We start from the raw sequence: 18050 nt of genomic DNA on the forward strand, positions 1-18050 counted from the left end.
CCTGCCTCTGCCGGCTCTGCCAGCCTTCTCCCGGGGAGAGCAGAGCGACCCTGCATCCCAAACACCCATGTCAGCAGCAGTCTACGTGCCATTTAGGTGGATACAGACTCATGAATGTGTCCAAAAGGAGCACTTGCTCTAGTTTAAAAAAAAAAAAAGGATTTCTGCACCTATTTTCCTTAGTATAACATGAAAAAGCCACAGCACAAAGGAAAAAAGAGGAAAAAATCTAAGAATATACACCAATTTTTCTTTTCACTAATACAACCCAACCGTGCAATATAAGAAGGTGTGTACCTTTCATTTCCATCACATCTGAAGTCCCTGAAAGTGTCTTTGTGGTTTCATAAAGCCTACCATCATCTCTCCTTCAATACACAAACCTGCTCAGAGTGACATGCACTCCACGTACATCTCAGGTCCTTATTACTGTAATCACAGGCTGTCACACCATTTGCAATCAGTAATGAAAGCAATTGCAAAGCTGAAAACTGCGTTTTCAAATATATCATGCTTGTGAATATACTCTGGTTGTCACTCAAACACTTTATTAGTATGAGATATTAACAGAAAATTGAAGTAAAACGATCCAAAAGAAAACTCTTACTCAAGTACCTTCCTGCACAACATGAAGGTTTTCTTCAGTCTCTTCCAGGTGTCCTGTGGAGGACACCTGCCCTGCATTTGTGGTGCCCTGTCACCAACACCTGATCCCCAACTGACTGTGGGGTAAGCTGTGCCGCTGCCCCATGTGAGTGGTGGAGACGGGGGGCTGCCGGAGCACTGGCTCACTGCGCTGAGACACAGAGCAGCCCTGCTTCTGTCAGCCATGCATCCTCGGCTTCAGGGAGGGAGGCCGGCCTGGAAGTCTCCTTTCTATCGTGGGCTCCCAGGAAATTCTTGAGACGCTGCTTTAAAACACACACAAGTTTTCCACCAGAATGTGCAGAATAAAGGGCCATCAAAATGGCTGTTAAGCTATACTCAAAATAGTCAGGGGTTGGCTTTCTTGGCTCATTATTAAGAGAAGACAGTCACGAAAGTTCACCTGGAGTTGGGAGAGACACAGAGAGCTGGCATTTCTGGTCCAGCTGTGACAGGTCAGAGGGGGTGAAATATCCAAAGACCACTCCGTGGTTTGGTGTTCTCCTAGAACCAGTGAACTTCGCAGTTTCCGAGTGAAATGCCAAGTGAGGGTGAAGAGGCGTCCCTGAGCACGCCCTGCAAGAGACCTCAGCGTGGGAAGCCTTGAAGCCAAGCTAGCAGAGGCTCGGGGCTATTCTCCCCCAGCCAGTGGTGGGGAAGGCTCATGCACAACTTAAATGACACGACACACTTTGGGGTTCACAGCAAACCCTCCAGAAACAGTCACCACTGTTCCTGCACAGAGGAGAGCAGCTCTGCCTAGAAGACAGCAACTGGGGGCCCTGACTGACCCACCCCACTCCAGAAACCAAAGGGAAATGCGAAGTTCAAAACAGAAACTTTAGGAAGGTAGGTGAGAGAACACAGGCAGTGGAAGTGAATACGGAAGTATGAAAAAAGTTCTGTCCTTAATGTCTTTCTACCCTTTCCACACTGAGTCTTCAGATCTGTCTACCCATGGCTGTTCTGTAATTTCTCTTGCTCCCTTTGAAATCAAAACGTCTGCACCACGGTTGGAGGTAAGGCTGTCTTGGGAGGTGGAAGTGGTGTGCTGACAAGGTTCCCTAGTTCTGTGGGAGAGGTAACAACTACACCATGTCATCAACGATTGTCAGTAAAGAGAGGATGTACACGCACGCGCGCGCGCACACACACACACACACACACACACACCCGTGCACCGGAAGCTTCCTGGGTTTCCTTTAGTCAGTCTGTCCTCAGTTTCACTACCGTGACTTCAGTCCTTCAGAGTCTGTTAACCACTAATTTATTAAAACACTTTTGATGGTGACCTAATTTGTTAGTCAAAATACAACAACTGGAGTCATCTGAACCTTACCTTTCTGCTGTGGGGCATGTTTTAAACAACTGGGAAAGGGAGCGTTTGTCCCCATTTTCAGGTTAGAGCAACCATCTGGAGTTGTCTTCCTACCATGCTGCTCACACACCTGGCCCCCAAATACAGGGGCACCACAGCGCTCCAAGGACACCCACGCCCGACGCTGAGTCGAAGGCCAGCGCCGAGCGGCACCGGGAGGACAGGCACACGCCTTTGGCTCTGAGGAGGAATCTGAGTGGAGACAGCATGGCTGTAACAGCCAGGCCAGGCTTGCTCGATGACGGGCCAGTGCTCCTGGGCTGGGCCGCGGTGTCCACTCCATGGACGCGTGGGGGTGCCCGCCTGCTCACGGGCTGGGTTTGTGGACAAACGGAGGGGCCAGTGCCGCTGTCGGCTCAGCACGCTGGGCCACGGCCTCTGCCAGCCTCCAGGTCGTGCGCTGAGCTGGAGGGCTGAGCCGGGGCAGACCCTTTGGTGCCCTTTCAAACTCCTCACCCAGAACCGTCTGCAGACAACACCTGGAAGTTCAGAGTGTGCACCGAGCTCACAGCAGCTAAGGTCACAGGAGGTGACGAGCAGCTGGGAAGCAGCAAGGAGTGCCCAAAGGGCAGGATGTGCACGAGGGCCCCGCTATCGCCCACGGCGTACACACGCTTTAGAAAATGACTCTTGGTCATTAGACAAAATCAGGTGAAGTGAGTGAAAAAACCTCCGACACTGTTCACAGGACCTAGAAACGGAAGTTCTGCAGACTCACAATTATGAGATGTCCATGCAGTTTCCCGAACACCAGAGGGGACACAGCCTGGCAGGACCTGACAGGCAGGAACCTGTGGTTAAGGAATGGGCCACTGATGTGACTGAACAGAAGCGATGGCACTGCTGGGACGTAAGAAACCAAAGGGAGTGCAGCGCTCGTCTGCTCGTGCAGGACTTCCGGGTGCAGTTTAACAAGAGAGAAAGGGATTACAAAAGGCAAGGGGGCTTCTAGGGAAGACAGACACAAACGTAGAAAGAGTAAGACAAATTTGACAGAGGCAAGTTTTTCCCCATTTCCTATCATTTCATTCCCGACTGACGGCTGGCTGCACATCTGGGAAGAGAGGGCACTCAGTGGGTGTGGCCTGGACACAGAAAGCAGGCAGGGCCCGGAGCCCCTGTGCAAAGACTCCCAGCCAGAGAGGGGACAGTTTGATTACTAAAACAGCAGCACTATGATAATGAATTGAAACTCAATTAAATATGCTCAAGCTGAGTTAGAAAAATATGCTCAAGCCATGATAATTAGAAAACATCTTCATTACCTTTTGAAAAAAAAATGGTGACGGAACCAACTCATTCTGAGAACGAATTAGAAAGTAAAATCAAGTTTTACCCTGCCTTTCCTGTATGAACTGGACTTCAGAGTAACCGAATCGCTGATGAAATTTTTTATTTTTTAATTTCATGCTCCAGCTACCAATCATTAGTTTGCAATCTCCAAGGAAATACGGCCAATACTTTGGCTACCTGACGAGAAGAGATGACTCACTGGAAAAGACCTTGATGCTGGGAAAGACTGAAGGCAGGAGAAGGGGATGACAGAGGATGAGATGGTTGGATAGCATCACTGACTCAATGGACATGAGCTTGAGCAAACTCCAGGAGATGGTGAAGGACAGGGAAGCCTGGTGTGCCACAGTCCATGGGGTCGCAAAGAGTCGGACACAACTTAGCGACTGAACAACTAGGAAATAAAAGATCATGGCAACAATTACCAATGGTGCTAAAACTAATAGATGAAAAGTTTGACCGTTTTAAAGGGTAGAGCGAGCTGATAACACTTGAATGCAGTTTTCAATCCTATCACCAACAGGGAGACAATCAAATATTACAGACATCCTGGTGACAAAATCCAAATTAAAATCACGCCTGAAACTGATAAAACTTCATTAATCGTAAGTTTGGAAACACAAGGAGCAGAGAAACATGCTGCTGACACAAGGAGGAAACAATATGGAAACTCCAGAAAATGAGTGTCCGTAGAACCATGATTTATTCAACAAAGAAGCTGACGAAAGGGCCGTCAGTCAGTTCACTCACTCAGTCATGTCCGACTCTTTGCGACCCCATGAACTGCAGCACGCCAGGCTTCCCTGTCCATCACTAACTCACGGAGTTTGCTCAGACTCACATCCACCAAGTTGGTGATGCCGTCCAACCATCTCAACCTCTGTCATCCCCTTTTCTTTCTGCCTTCAATCTTTCCCAGCATCAGGGTTTTCCAGTGGGTCAGTTCTTTGAATCAGGTGGCCAAAGTATTAAGAATTTCAGCTTCAGCATCAGTCCTTCCAATGAATATTCAGGACTGATTTCCTTTAGGATTGAAAAGGCCCTAGAGATAGGAAAAAATACTTCAGAGACATGCGAGTAAAAGCAACACACAGACCCTGACAGGAGCCCTGATCTGACTGAACTGTCTAAACAACTTTTATGAGAATGGACACTGACTGTGTTCCAGAGTCTAAGCTCAGACTGCTTGCTGCAAAACAGGCCAGTAATCAAGAGGCGAGCTGTCAGGACAAGGAACGTGGCTTTATTCAGAAAGCTGGCAAACCGAGAGGATGGTGGGCTCATGCCCTAAAGAACCTTCTTGCCTGAGTCAGGCTCCTTCTACACTGAAAGGGGAGGGAGTAAAGCCAAACACTTCCCTGTTCCTGCCAGCCTCCAGAGGGCACGTGTGAATTTTTCCCTCCCTGCAGCCATTCACAGGGGGCCTGGTGCAGAGGGTTCCTGTGAGCTAAACCAAAGCATTTTATTAGCCTGATGCTCATGACCTGGGCGGAAAAATTCCCAGAGATGAGCCATGTACAATCTAAGCTTACAGGCACCATCCCTTGAGTGATTAATCTGTAATAGAATACAAAAGGTTCTTTCCTATTTCAACTGGATATTTGATAAAATTAATGGATTGTTACATTTTTTCCCAGATCTGGTAATAGCATTGAGACTACATTTTCAAAGACATCATCCTTATCTGATCCATGTGTGGATGAAACGACCCTTCATCCAGAGAGGGCGGGGGACTGGCCGTGAGCTCAGGGCTGCTGAAGCCGCCACGAAGTCAGCTCTGCGCTTCCCTGTTCTGCTGTGATCAACCTCTAGGAATGTCCAAAGTTCAAACAATGGCCTTTTGCACAACAGCACATTAATTTACCCTGGTGCCAAACAGCTATCAGTTTAAGACACAATAAAATAAATACTTCAGCAGATAATACATGCAATGACGAAAGTATGTAGGCCATAGGTCATCTCAAGGTTAATGCAATTCACATTGATACCATCAGAGCCAACACTCAGCTTTACTGAAAACGCTTGGCAGACGCTGCAACCAAATGTCCAAAGCACTGCACGGTTTTACAGCACTGACAGTGATGCGGTAAACTGCTTATAAAAAAGGAAAAATGGCTGGGAAAAAAGTAAAGTTAAATAATGAAAGTGCGATTTGAAAAAAAGAGGACTGACTAGGGTCATCCTCCTTTGAAAAATATAAAACTGCTTTTCTCCTATAAATAAATGAAATACAAATTTATTAAAATCTTCCTGACAGTATTTTTAAATGAAATTAAGAAAAACAGTTCAAGGAATTGATAAAAGTACTCTGAGTTCAGCACCAGGAAAGACCACTGAGTTGGATGTCTCTTCAAAGGTAGAATTCACTCGACTGGGCTCTCTTTCGGTTAAAAGGAGAATAGGGCGTGGGAAACCTGTGGAGGGCGGCCAAGAGCGTGGCAGGCTGGCGGGCACTGCCACTCGGGCTCCAAGCTAGAGACGAGAGCAGACGTGCACGGGGCCTAACGCACAGCGCCAGGGATGTGATGCTCACAAAGGCGCCCTCGGAATTCTGCAAGGCTTGGTCTTCAGAGTCAATCTGGAAAGGTGGAATGACACTCAAGAGACCTTTGGGTTACACCTATTTTGTAATAATCTAATTACTTCTAAATGAATAGCTCCCATCGTGTTTTTGCTAACTGTTTTCTTATTTAATCAACCAAAATTCTCTTCTTCAACATTAAACTGAATTAAAAAATAATTCAATCTGATATCCTGTTGAAAATACCTATTAGGGTAAAAGCCAAACTGTAAATTAGTATTTTACTTGACGTGTGTTTTCCCTGTCACCTCTGGCTTGGGTAATTTATGCCAAGGTGTTTCCCACTAAGCAACCAACGGATGGAGGAAATGTACTAGGGAAGGTTTTCTCTACACCGGCACCTAGGAAGGCCACAGCACAGAGGTGGGGATGGCGTGGAGGGAGGCCTGGAGACAGTGGGGAGGAGACAGAGGGAGGGAGAAGTTATGGGTATGCAGGGGAAGACACTGCTGAGTCCCTGTCTAGTTCTACATGTGCTGTGAACTGACCCTTGAATGGCTGGCTGGGCTATTTTATTAGAAACAGGAACTAATATTTGGATGCTGAAATAACTCTTCTTTATTAATGGGACAAAACAAACTTTTTCTTTGCTGAACTCAGCTCTTATCTTTTGCCCACACGCCTGGAGCCAGCCCTGGCTGGAGACTGGGTTTAAGGAGAACGGTGTCTCCTGGCACTGCTGGGTTCCGAGTGGGGCTTCCCTGCGGGAGGGAGGAGAGCCTTCGTCCACCCCTGGGGGGATGGCAGTGCACGGGCTCTGTCCCCTTCTTCTACACTCCCTGCCCTGCCTGTGGGAGGCAGCGAGAGGGCAGAGCAGGTACTTGCAGGAGGAGCTGGTGAGGGCTGGGCTCGCTTGGACCCTGCGGCCCCCACATCCCCGCCTGCTGGTGCCTCTGTCTTATCCTTTGATCAGTGTGAGGTCAGGAGAGACGACTGTCCTTCACCGGTTCTGGGGCCCAGAGATTCTAATGGTGTTTCCTGCCTTTCCTTCACGCAGGCTGAAGCAGCAATGGGTGAGAGTCCCTCCTCTCCGCCCCTCTGATGTGGGACACGACTACTCCTCTCTTAGGAGGATCCAAGGAGCTGTCCCAGCACTTAGTAAACCTCCCCACACACTCCAGGAAAAGATTCTCCCTAGGGTTGTGCACAGTTTAACAAGGAGTGAGATGGGTGTTTCCATGGAGATGCTGATTTCATGAGACAAATGACAGGCAGCCTGTCCACCACCCCAGTGTTCTTCACTTGAGGTAAGTGCAATTAGCTCACTGGAATACAAGGATCTGGTTAAATCACGAAAGAGTATTAGAAGAAAAGTGTTGGGGAAAAAAGAGACATACAACAGGCAATCAAGATACTCTTCACACGGCAGTGGAAATGCATCTACAGGCAGGAAGAGGTGGTCACCTAGGATGAAGAGCACCGGCTGCAGGCTGGTCTCTGCCTCCGCATGCAGGATCCACGGGGAACGAGGGAAGTGCCCCGCGTCCCACACCAGCCAGCTGCCCTCCCCGCCCACCTGGCCCCCCACACTCACAGCATCCACCACACAGATGTCTTCCCTCGCCCGATACTTCCAATGACTACAGTTAACAGGAAAGCATTTTGAGGCAAAAATCGGCTAAGTACTTATTAAAAAATGGTTGATTTTAAATTAATCTATTACCTTTACGAATATATGTAAACATACATGTTCTAGATAGAAAACAAATATTTAAGTGAAAATTTAAAGAAAGATTACTTCTCTTATTTAATATGTTCTTAAGATTTGAACTTTCAAGTGTACTTGTAAATAAGATTATTTTTAACTGAGCTAAAACTTATCAAACGCAAGTACTCAGAGCTCTTAACAACTGAGGATAACAGAAAAATGACAGTCAGTTAAGTGACTCAGAACTAACCAGAACGATCTTTCCTGATATATATTAAATTAAAGAGGTGATCAACTGGATTTTTAAAAAAAATTACTACAGTGTCAGAAACTACAGCAATACACAGGTACCTATATGATTTGCAAAATTCAGCTCTGAAATGAAAAATGAAATTGGACATGAAAATTCTAAAGATAATACTAAGGTAACTGAAATTCTTCTGGAGGACTAAGTCAAACTATTGTGGCTGCTCAGCTTGGTCTCAAAACTTCAGTCAACTTTAAAGAAACGAAAAGTCGCTCTATGACTATGAGAGATTGAGGTTCAGCTGGGCATCCAGTCAAAACTACACTGAGAACAGAACTAGATATAGCTTAGAAAAGTCTGTAAAAGTGGGTGTTGGTTTCTAAGAGGTTTTGGCACCAGAGGAATGGCACGTGAATGGCGGGTGGTACAGTGCTGTGTGCATATGCCAAGGAGAGGATGCTTGCCTGAAAGAAAGCACCAGAGCCTCCATGCCACACGGCCAGCAGCACCTCAGTTTGTACAAAAACCTCCCTGGTAACTATGACATCACTTTGCATCCATCATCACTCACAGTGTGGGCTGGGAAGATGTGAGGGGCAGAGAAGGACCCCAGACCTGGACACTGAGTCAGTCCACACCTGGCAGCAGGGAAGACCCAAAGAGCCTGGTGATGCACCCCCCTACCCTGCCCTCGCCCTCTTGAGTCCTCACAAGGACTGGGCAAGATGCACCTCAACTGTCCCTGAACAGCACGTTATATTGTGCACAGAGACGCCACACAGAAATGCTCTCACGTCAGGTATCCCTGACACTCGTGTTTAAATCAAATGCAATTACTGATGACTGAGGGACTGCACGTAGCTTCCACAGGGCACAAGTGCTAAAACGCTCACCTCAATTAAACAAATACCAATATCCACTGTGCACTATTTATTAAAAAGTGAACAAGAAGATTAATGGAAATGAGAACATCACACAATTTACTTTCCTATCGAAAAGCAACTGAGAAAAATCACTGCCGAACCACAGAACAAATACGGAAAGATAAACTGAGGCATGACCCATGTTCGCTCAGACTGTGAACTATGAATTCCCACTGCACAACTGGAGCTTGGTGGGGAGGTGGACCCTGGGAACCAGGAGAGGCCCTGGCTGCCTGGAGGTGGCATGGGAGGAGCCAGGAGCAGGACGAGCAGGACCAGTGCCCATGAGCGAAGGTCTCAGCCTGGGGAGAGGGGAGGCCTGAAGGGTTGAAGCAGGGGGTGACAGATGGACTTTGCCAACAAGGGGCTGGGGACAGGAAGACGGTGTGGCCCTGAGGTGACACGGGGCGCCCTGCAGGAACTGGGCACGGTGGGGGCAGAACTAGGGCCTGAGGAGGAACAGCACCCTGGCAGCTGACCCAAGGGGTGAGGAGGGTGCAGGAAAGTCTGGGGGAGACATCTGTCCCTGGAGGAGGGAGGTCAGGCCACAGAGTGGATGCTGGAGGCAACAGTCAGCTTGCTCGAGGGGATGAAATCTCGGATTCTGAACAGGGATGGGCAACCCCAGGGAAGCCGGTGTCCAGGGCCACTCCCAGTGCAGGGGCCGCAGGGGAAGGAGGCTGGGGCCCGCTCACCACAGGGGAAGGGCAGCAGGGCATGGGGGGCGTCTCTCCCAGGAGCAGGACCAGCCTGGAAGCACTCCGCAGAGCACCAAGGCCAGCACGGCCATGGATCCCAGGATGGCTGGAGATGTGAGAGACACGAGAGGACGCGGGCCTCAGGTGGAATCTCCGAGGCACCGCCCAGACAGCTAGTTCACGCTGAGCTGTTAAGTAGAATGTGTGGGGCTGTGAGCAGTCAGAGCGACAGGAGCTCAGGGGGTTCAGAGCCTGAGGTCCTGGCCAACCTTCCCCCATCCTCCAGAGGGAACCAGGATTTGTCTTAAGACAGCTGAAATTTAGAAAACTGTAATAAATTGGCTTAAAGCTCAACATTCAGAAAACTAAGATCATGGCATCCAGTCCCATCACTTTATGGCAAATAGATGGGTAAACAGTGGCTGACTTTATTTTTTGGGGCTCCAAAATCACTGCAGATGGTGACTGCAGCCATGAAATTAAAAGATGCTTACTCCTCAGAAGGAAAGTTATGACCAACCTAGACAGCATATTAAAAAGCAAAGACATTACTTTGCCAATGAAGGTCCATCTAGTCAAGGCTATGGTTTTTTCCAGTAGTCATGTATGGATGTGAGAGTTGGACTATAAAGAAAGCTGAGCGCAGAATTGATGCTTTAGAATTGTGGTGTTGGAGAAGACTCTTGAGAGTCCCTTGGACTGCAAGGAGATCCAACCAGTCCATCCTAGAGGAGATCTGTCCTGGGTATTCATTGGAAGAACTGATGCTAAAGCAGAAACTCCAATACTTTGGCCACCTGATGCAAAGGGCTGACTCATTTGAAAAGACCCTGATGCTGGGAGAGATTGAGGGCAGGAGGAGAAGGGGACGACAGAGGATGAGATGGTTGGATGGTTATCACCAACGCGATGGACATGAGTTCGGGTGAACTCCGGGAGTTGGTGATGGACAGGGAGGCCTGGCGTGCTGCGGTTCATGGGGTTGCAAAGAGTCAGACACGAGTGAGCAACTGAACTGAAATGAGTAAGTATTAAGAGGTAAGTGTACACAAGGCACATGCATTACAGGCACACAAATGACTGAAACTGTGAGGAGTAAAACACCTAGCATGTGCATGAGTGTGCACGTGTGCAGGGCCTGCTGGACAACAACTCTTTTATTTGTGAATCAGGGATTGGTTAACTGTTGTTACAAGCATTTGGTACAGCAGGGTCCAAATTTTGTTTGTGAATTTGCAAAGTCCCAATAAACCCGCACGGTGGCACGTGCCACCTGAGCTGACGAGGACCGTGACTGTCACTCCTCACCCGCACGGTGGCACGTGCCACCTGAGCTGACGAGGACCGTGACTGTCACTCCTCACCCGCACGGTGGCGCGTGCCACCTGAGCTGACGAGGACAGTGACTGTCACTCCTCACCCGCACGGTGGCACGTGTCACCTGAGCTGACGAGGACCGTGACTGTCACTCCTCACCCGCACGGTGGCACGTGTCACCTGAGCTGACGAGGACCGTGACTGTCACTCCTCACCCGCACGGTGGCACGTGTCACCTGAGCTGACGAGGACCGTGACTGTCACTCCTCATCTGGTCTCACCCGTTTCCCTGTCGGAGTCGCGACTGGGGTGCAGCATGAACTGTGGCATGTGCACTGTATTACCTTCCTAAAGCTCCCAAATGTTGAAATTTCCAAAGTTACCTAGCCCAAGGGTTTTGAAAAAGACTGCAGATCGAAAGCTCCAGAGGCTGTTGATAGACAACCTTGAGACCAGTGATCCACCCAGGGAGTTAGGTTTGCTCATACGAAGTCAGGAACTCAGCTTACACTGAAGGTGCATGTCATCAACTGCCCTGGGTAACTGACCACTACCCCTGAGCTCACAGACTGGGCTGTAAGAAGCTCCAGCAACGTAAAGGGCAGTGCTGGAACCAATGGACAGGATACTCCCTCGTAGATAATTATCTTGCACATAAAACACGCATAATTCCCATAGGTTCCATCTAAAGCACCACGCCCACCCTCCACTGGCCGTATCACACGTGCAGAGTGGATGGCTGGAGTCTTGACACTTAAGCAGACGCCTGAGGACAAAGGACTCCTGACCATACGGGCAACGGGAAGACCCTGCAGGGAGGATGTGGGAAGTCTTCCCTGTGTGCTATGGGCAGCTGGCGAGGCCATGGGGTAGAGTGTAGGGTCAGTACTAACCGCGTTGCAGATTTTACTGTAAGACACTACAAAAATTTTAAGCAAGTTTCTGACAGGGTCTGACATACTGTAAAAGGATGTATTTGGGATGTGAGCTGTCATCCAGTCGGGACACAGAAAAGAATGTATGTATGAACAAACCTAATTCCCAGGGTGGATCACTGGTCTCAAGGTCATCTGTGAATAGCCTCTGGAACTTTCGATCTGCAATCTTTTTCAAAACTCTTGAGCTAGGTGACTTTAGGAATTTCAACATTCGGGACCTTTAGGAAGGTATTATAGGAAGGAGCATTGAGGAAGGTAATGAATGCCCTTAGGGGAGAAAGAGCAACTATGATCTGCTTTAGGCAGAAGGCTCAAACGTCTATAATGATAGATGGTGACTTCAGGAATTAAATAGCTACAATCACATAAACATTACTAATTTAATGATTCTGATTCTTAGCTTATACTTCCGGCATCATTGCATCATTACCCCTAATATGAACAACTTGATGATTTCAAATTGTGGTGCTGGAGAGGACTCTTGAGAGTCCCTTGGATGGCAAGGAGATCAAACAAGTCAATCCCAAAGGACATCAACCCTGAATGTTCATTGGAAGGACTGACACTGAAGCTGAAGCTCCAATACTCTGGCCACCTGGTGTGAAGGGCTGACTCACTGGAAAAGACCCTGATGTTGGGAAAGACTGAGGGCAGGAGGAGAAGAGGGCGACAGAGGATGAGATGGTTGGAGGGCATCACCGACCCGATGGACGTGAGTCTGAGTAAACTCTAGAAGATAGTGAGGGACGGGGAGGCCTGGCGTGCTGCAGTCCATGGGGTTGCAAAGAGTGACACGACTGAGCAACTGAACAACAGTATGAACGGTAACAATAAAAACAAAACATGTTTGAAGAATAAATGATGCTATCACCATCTAATAAAAGCATCACACAACAATAACGACAGGATATCACAACACGCTGTTGAACGAATAAAGGTAACACAACTTTCCAGCAGGTCGCGGGTACAGCCACACACGCCCCAAAGACCTGATGTCTAATAAGAACAGAACCATTTTCACACCAGGCGACACCAACACGTTAGTAGGTGGCCTGGCTTTATGTATTCCATGGTACTTCAAACAAAGAAACAAGTGTCTATCAATCAAAAATGTATTTCTTTCAATGAGCAAGTTATTTCTAAAACACACATTACCAAGTGATCTAAGTGGCATTTATTTGGCGTCACGATGACAATACTGGAACTGTCTGCCGTCTTCCCGCAGCTGAATTTTCTGCTAAATGATGATGCTCTTACTCCCATACCTTCTCCTTGAATCTTTCATATCTTTGGCAACTGTAACTGGGTCTTACGTAGAAGCGATCAAACGTCTTAAGTAAATTTTCTGCAGTTTTCTGACTGCAGAAAACTTCACTCAGTCTACTGCTTCTATGCAAGCAAGAAGCACCCCAGGAAGCAAGTGTGTGTTACTGAGATGATCACATACTCTGAGGTGTAATTAATTATCCTCTGGAATTTAAGATTAGCTCTAAGCCATTTTAAGCACTAATAATTTAAAGTCTCCTAAACTCCAAACTATCAAAAAGTGGGTTTAAGTTAATAAAGATTTAAAAATCAAGTCAATCCCTTAGTAAATATGGAAAAAATGGGAACAAAAAGAAAAGCATCTTAAGCACGTATCAAGAAAAGCAAATCTATATTCACGTCTCAGGATGCATGGACCTGGAGACCAGTAGACTGAAACCACCCACCTGTTGGGGGCAGGCAGTCCCTCCAGTCGAAGTAGCCAGCGTAAATGCCAGGTTCCAAGGAGCCCACGATGGGGTCTGCCTTCAGCTCAATGTAGCTTTCAAACAGCCTCTGGTCCAGATCTTTGAGTGAGGCCATGCTCACCTGTGAGCACAGTGAGAGCACCCCAGTGAGGCCACGCCCGCTCACACACACAAGTGGAACACGCACGGCGTCTACTCGCAGGTGAAGAAAACAGTGAAACAATGTAAGTAAACGCTGAGTAGGTTTGAACAGTACTTACCGGCTTTCCCACAAAAAGGCATGACTTTTGCTTCGCCGCTGGTAATAAAGAGCACTCTAGCATGGCAGGCGCCCTGCTTCCCCACTGTCTACACTGCGCTCTGAAGCTCACTCAAAACAGTTACAGAAACATAAAATCATGGTTTTATTTTAATGTTTCCAACTTAAATTTTCTAGTTTACTATTTAAAAACCGTTTTTGGTAAGAATAATTAGTAAAAATTAAACTTCTGAGAAAGAAAAAAATAACATAAAGAAAGCCCTGTTATTTTCATTTCAAAGATGACAGAAAGAGCACTTTTAATTGAGCCAGCGCTATAGAAATAAACTCACTGAACTATAATCAGAACCACTATGGGGAGCGGTGGGCAGGGGTGCAGACTGCTGGGTAAGACAGGCTCAAGAGGCTCAAGGATGGACTGTGCAAGACTCTAAGACGAGGAGCAGGGCCACTGTTTTGTAGTAACTGTAAATGGAGGGTAACCTTTGACAGTTGTATTTTTAAAAAACAACAAAATTTTAACTAGAATAAATACAGCAAAAAAAAATTATATACAATTATGCTAAAAATAATCAAATATGTAAAATATACTGCCTATGGTTCAAGTGACTCAAAAATCTTTAAAACTGTTTGCTGTAAAGGAGCTTCCCTGGACTTAAAAAAAAAACAAAACCTGTCCTTTCTCTATCTCCACGCTGAAATATTGGAAAGAGATTTACAGGCATCACAGAAAACATCACTCAAGAATTGAATGCCAAACTAAAAGATTCCACATGCCGCAACTAAGATGTGGCCCGGCCAAATAAGCAATAAATACATAAAAATGAGTATACATGTCTAGAAAAGAGAGCCTTCCCTCCTTGGCCTGTGAATGTCTCAGGAGATAGAAGAGGTTGGGGGTGGGGGCCCCATCCTATCCATTTCTCTCTAGGCATTCGACTTTAAAAAAAATAATTTAATGCCAGACTTTAATGGCTATTATAACATTCTTGGGTAGATCAAAAATCTGCAACTATCCAAACTGCAAATTAGATCATTCTTTTAAAAAGACTGGCACAGAGTACACCAGCTTTTTATATATGTAAAGGTCATTCCTTGGGTTTATGTAATTACAGCTACTAATAAAATTATAAGCCAAAGTTTATTAACCATACAGCTCTGGTTTTCCCTTCTCAAAGGGCTCAGAGACTGGCCTGCAGCCTCTGAGCCCCTTTAAAGAGACCGTTCTAGCCAATGAGCATATGAGAAAGTGTTAACCTGCTAAGCAGGGAAAGACATGCAAAAGAAAACACCACAAGAGGATGTTTCCTATCAAATGAGAACTAATTGGCAGTGATGGCCAAACGCAAGGGCGCAGCTTCTGAACAGCAGCCCGGCAGGCAGAGTCTGCCGGGAGGGAGCCTCTGCAGCGGCAGTTCACTTCCAGGAATTTACTGTGAGGAAGGGAGGAGGGTGACGCGGCCAGCGTTCCCTCTCAGTGACAGCCACAAAAACCACCTGAAGGTTCCCAGCAGGAAAAAGGGAAAACAAGAATTATACAATGGCACATCCAACAGTAACAAATACTATAAAGCCATGAAACTCACATTTATAAAAATGGAGAAGTGCTCCCAACAGAACAGCCAAGAGAAAGAGCTATATTCATTATAAACTAAATTCAGAAAATTGTTTCATATTTTAATGACATACACAGACACAGGTCTATGTAAGATACTAATTACTATATATTCTAAAATAAGACAGTGTTTATCTTTGCTGGATTACAGGTGATTAAAAAAAACCTTTTTTACATTTCTTAGTATTTCTCCTTTTAAAAAATGATTAAGTCTTATTTAAAAAAAAAAAAAAAGAACGTTTGCTTTGGCTGTGCTGGCTTTCTGCTGTTGGGGGGCCGTCTCTGGTTGTGCTGCGAGGGCTTCTCACTGCAGCTCCTCGTGTTGCACAGCATGGGCTCCAGAGTCTCAGCAGCCCCGGGGCATGAGCTTAGCTGCCCTGTGGAATGTTCCAGACCAGGGACTGAACCTGGGTCCCTGCACTGGCAGGTGGGTTCTTAACAACTGGACCACCAGGGAAGTCCAGAGGTCTTATTTTTATAATAAGAAAAAGAAAATGCACAATAAAAAAACGTTTCCAACACTTGAGACTGGGAGGCGCTGGCATCGCAAGTGGAAATGCACAGGTGCGCAGGGCTCCACAGCACAGCCCAACAAAGGCCTCCAACGGGGCTCATTCAGACCAAGTGTCTCGCAGACAAAGAGGATTTGGAAATGCTGACAAGTTTCATGTTTATTATTTAATGCTGCTTTATAAAGTTCAAAATGATATACATTTAACCAACCGGCGTCAGATCCTATTCCTCTGGTGTCTTCTCATAGAAACAATTTTGTCATTAAAAAGAAAACCAAAAAACAATTTTGTCCTTTACTTTAGGGCATGTATGATGCCAGACCAACAGGCACTCTGGACTTAGCCTGAGAAAACGTGAACTGGAGGCCTGCTGTGCTAACCTCCCTTTCTCTGAGCATCTTTCTGCATGAAAAACAGAGTTAATAATACTTTCCTTAATTACTTCAGAGAGCTATTTACATCAAACAAAACTGTGTAAAAAAATCATTCTAGTTTTAAAGGATGAAAAGTGAAAAAGTGAGTGAGTCGCTCGGTCGTGTCCAACTCTGCAAGCCCATGGACTGTGGTTCACCAGGCTCTTCTGTCCATGGGATTCTTCAGGCAAGAATACTGGAGAAGGTTGCCATTCCCTTCTTCAGAGGATCTTCCCAATCCAGGTATCCAGCCTGTATCCCCTGCATTTCAGGCAGATTCTTTACTGTCTGAGCCACCAGGGAAGCAAGCCCCAAAGGATGAATGATAATTAAATTTTAATAAACTCCTAACAAGCATGATTATTTATGTAAAAATTAATTCTACTCTTGCAGATGAAGAGCAAGATAAAGGGGACTGAAAAGACCAGTGAAGCTCTTCGTGAAACAGAATACAGAAGGAACTATGCCTGGAGAAACTTTGGCCAAGTCCCCGAGCACAGCTCGGGGGAGACCTGTGAGAGGTGGGGTCCAAGGGGTGAAGACGCCCAGCAGCAGCTCTGAGGCAGCCTTCCCTCTGACAGCAGAGCAGAGCATGGGTGACCAGTGTTCAGGGGATCTGAATGCCCCAGACTGCTTTGGGATCTGGGCCTCCAGAGTTATGTTACCTGAGAAGGGAACCATGAAAAACAGGGGCAGCTGGCAGTTTTACCTTAATGCAAGAAATATATTTTACTTCATTGTCATCATGAAATTAAGGAATTCACTCATAAAAAACAGAAACAGCACAGAGACTATAAATCTAGTTTACTGTCTATTCCTTTAATGCTTAGTTGAAAGCTTTCAAAATATTCAATTCCAAATTCTGAGTGCCACAAATAGCACCCCCCAGATCCTCAAATCACCTTGGTTTCAGAACACAAGAGCCTGGACAAAGACGTGGAAGGACACGGTCAGTCTCATTCTGCTTCTTACTGACACAGGCTGACTCTAACAGAAAATCCCTAAGTATAAGAAAGGCTCAAAATTCTCCAAGCCAGGCTTCAGCAATACGTGAACCGTGAACTTCCAGATGTTCAAGCTGGTTTTAGAAAAGGCAGAGGAAACAGAGATCAAATTGCCAACATCCGCTGGATCATCGAAAAAAGCAAGAGAGTTCCAGAAAAACGTTTATTTCTGCTTTATTGACTATGCCAAAGCCTTTGACTGTGTGGATCACAATAAACTGTGGAAAATTCTGAAAGAGATGGGAATACTAGACCAACTGACCTGCCTCTTGAGAAACCTGTATGCAGGTCAGGAAGCAACAGTTAGAACTGAGTACGTCAAGGCTGTATATTGTCACCCTGCTTATTTAACTTATATGCAGAGTACATCATGAGAAACGCTGGGCTGGAGGAAGCACAAGCTGAAATCAAGATTGCTGGGAGAAATATCAATAACCTCAGATATGCAGATGACACCACCCTTATGGCAGAAAGTGAAGAACTAAAGAGCCTCTTGATGAAGGTCAAAGAGGAAAGCTGGCTTAAAGTTCAACATTCAGAAAACTAAGATCATGGCATCTGGTCCCATCACTTCATGGCAAATAGATGGGGAAACAGTGGCTGACACTATTTTGGGGGGCTCCAAAATCACTGCAGATGTTGACTGCAGCCATGAAATTAAAAGACGCTTACTCCTTGGAAGGAAAGTTATGACCAACCTAGACAGCATATTAAAAACCGGAGACATTACTTTGCCAACAAAGGTCCATCTAGTCAAGGCTATGGTTTTTCCAGTAGTCATGTATGGATGAGAGAGTTGGACTATAAAGAAAGCTGAGCACCGAAGAATTAATGCTTTTGAACTGT

The 18050-nt window shown here is 46.4% G+C and overlaps 1 protein-coding gene across 5 annotated transcripts in view; it reads right to left on the reverse strand.

Moving 5' to 3' along the window:
- EXOC2 (exocyst complex component 2) overlaps positions 1–18050 on the reverse strand; it is a 125470-nt gene that overhangs the window by 20156 nt on the left and 87264 nt on the right. For all 5 annotated transcript variants that reach the window (XM_010852998.1, XM_010852994.1, XM_010852995.1 and 2 more), the window contains one exon: positions 13381–13522. In XM_010852998.1, coding sequence (XP_010851300.1) covers positions 13381–13522 — 142 coding nt within the window. The remainder of the gene's footprint in view (positions 1–13380; positions 13523–18050) is intronic.

The sequence above is a fragment of the Bison bison genome, unplaced genomic scaffold (assembly GCF_000754665.1).
Source record: "Bison bison bison isolate TAMUID 2011002044 unplaced genomic scaffold, Bison_UMD1.0 scf7180017864321, whole genome shotgun sequence".
Taxonomy (NCBI): domain Eukaryota; kingdom Metazoa; phylum Chordata; class Mammalia; order Artiodactyla; family Bovidae; genus Bison; species Bison bison.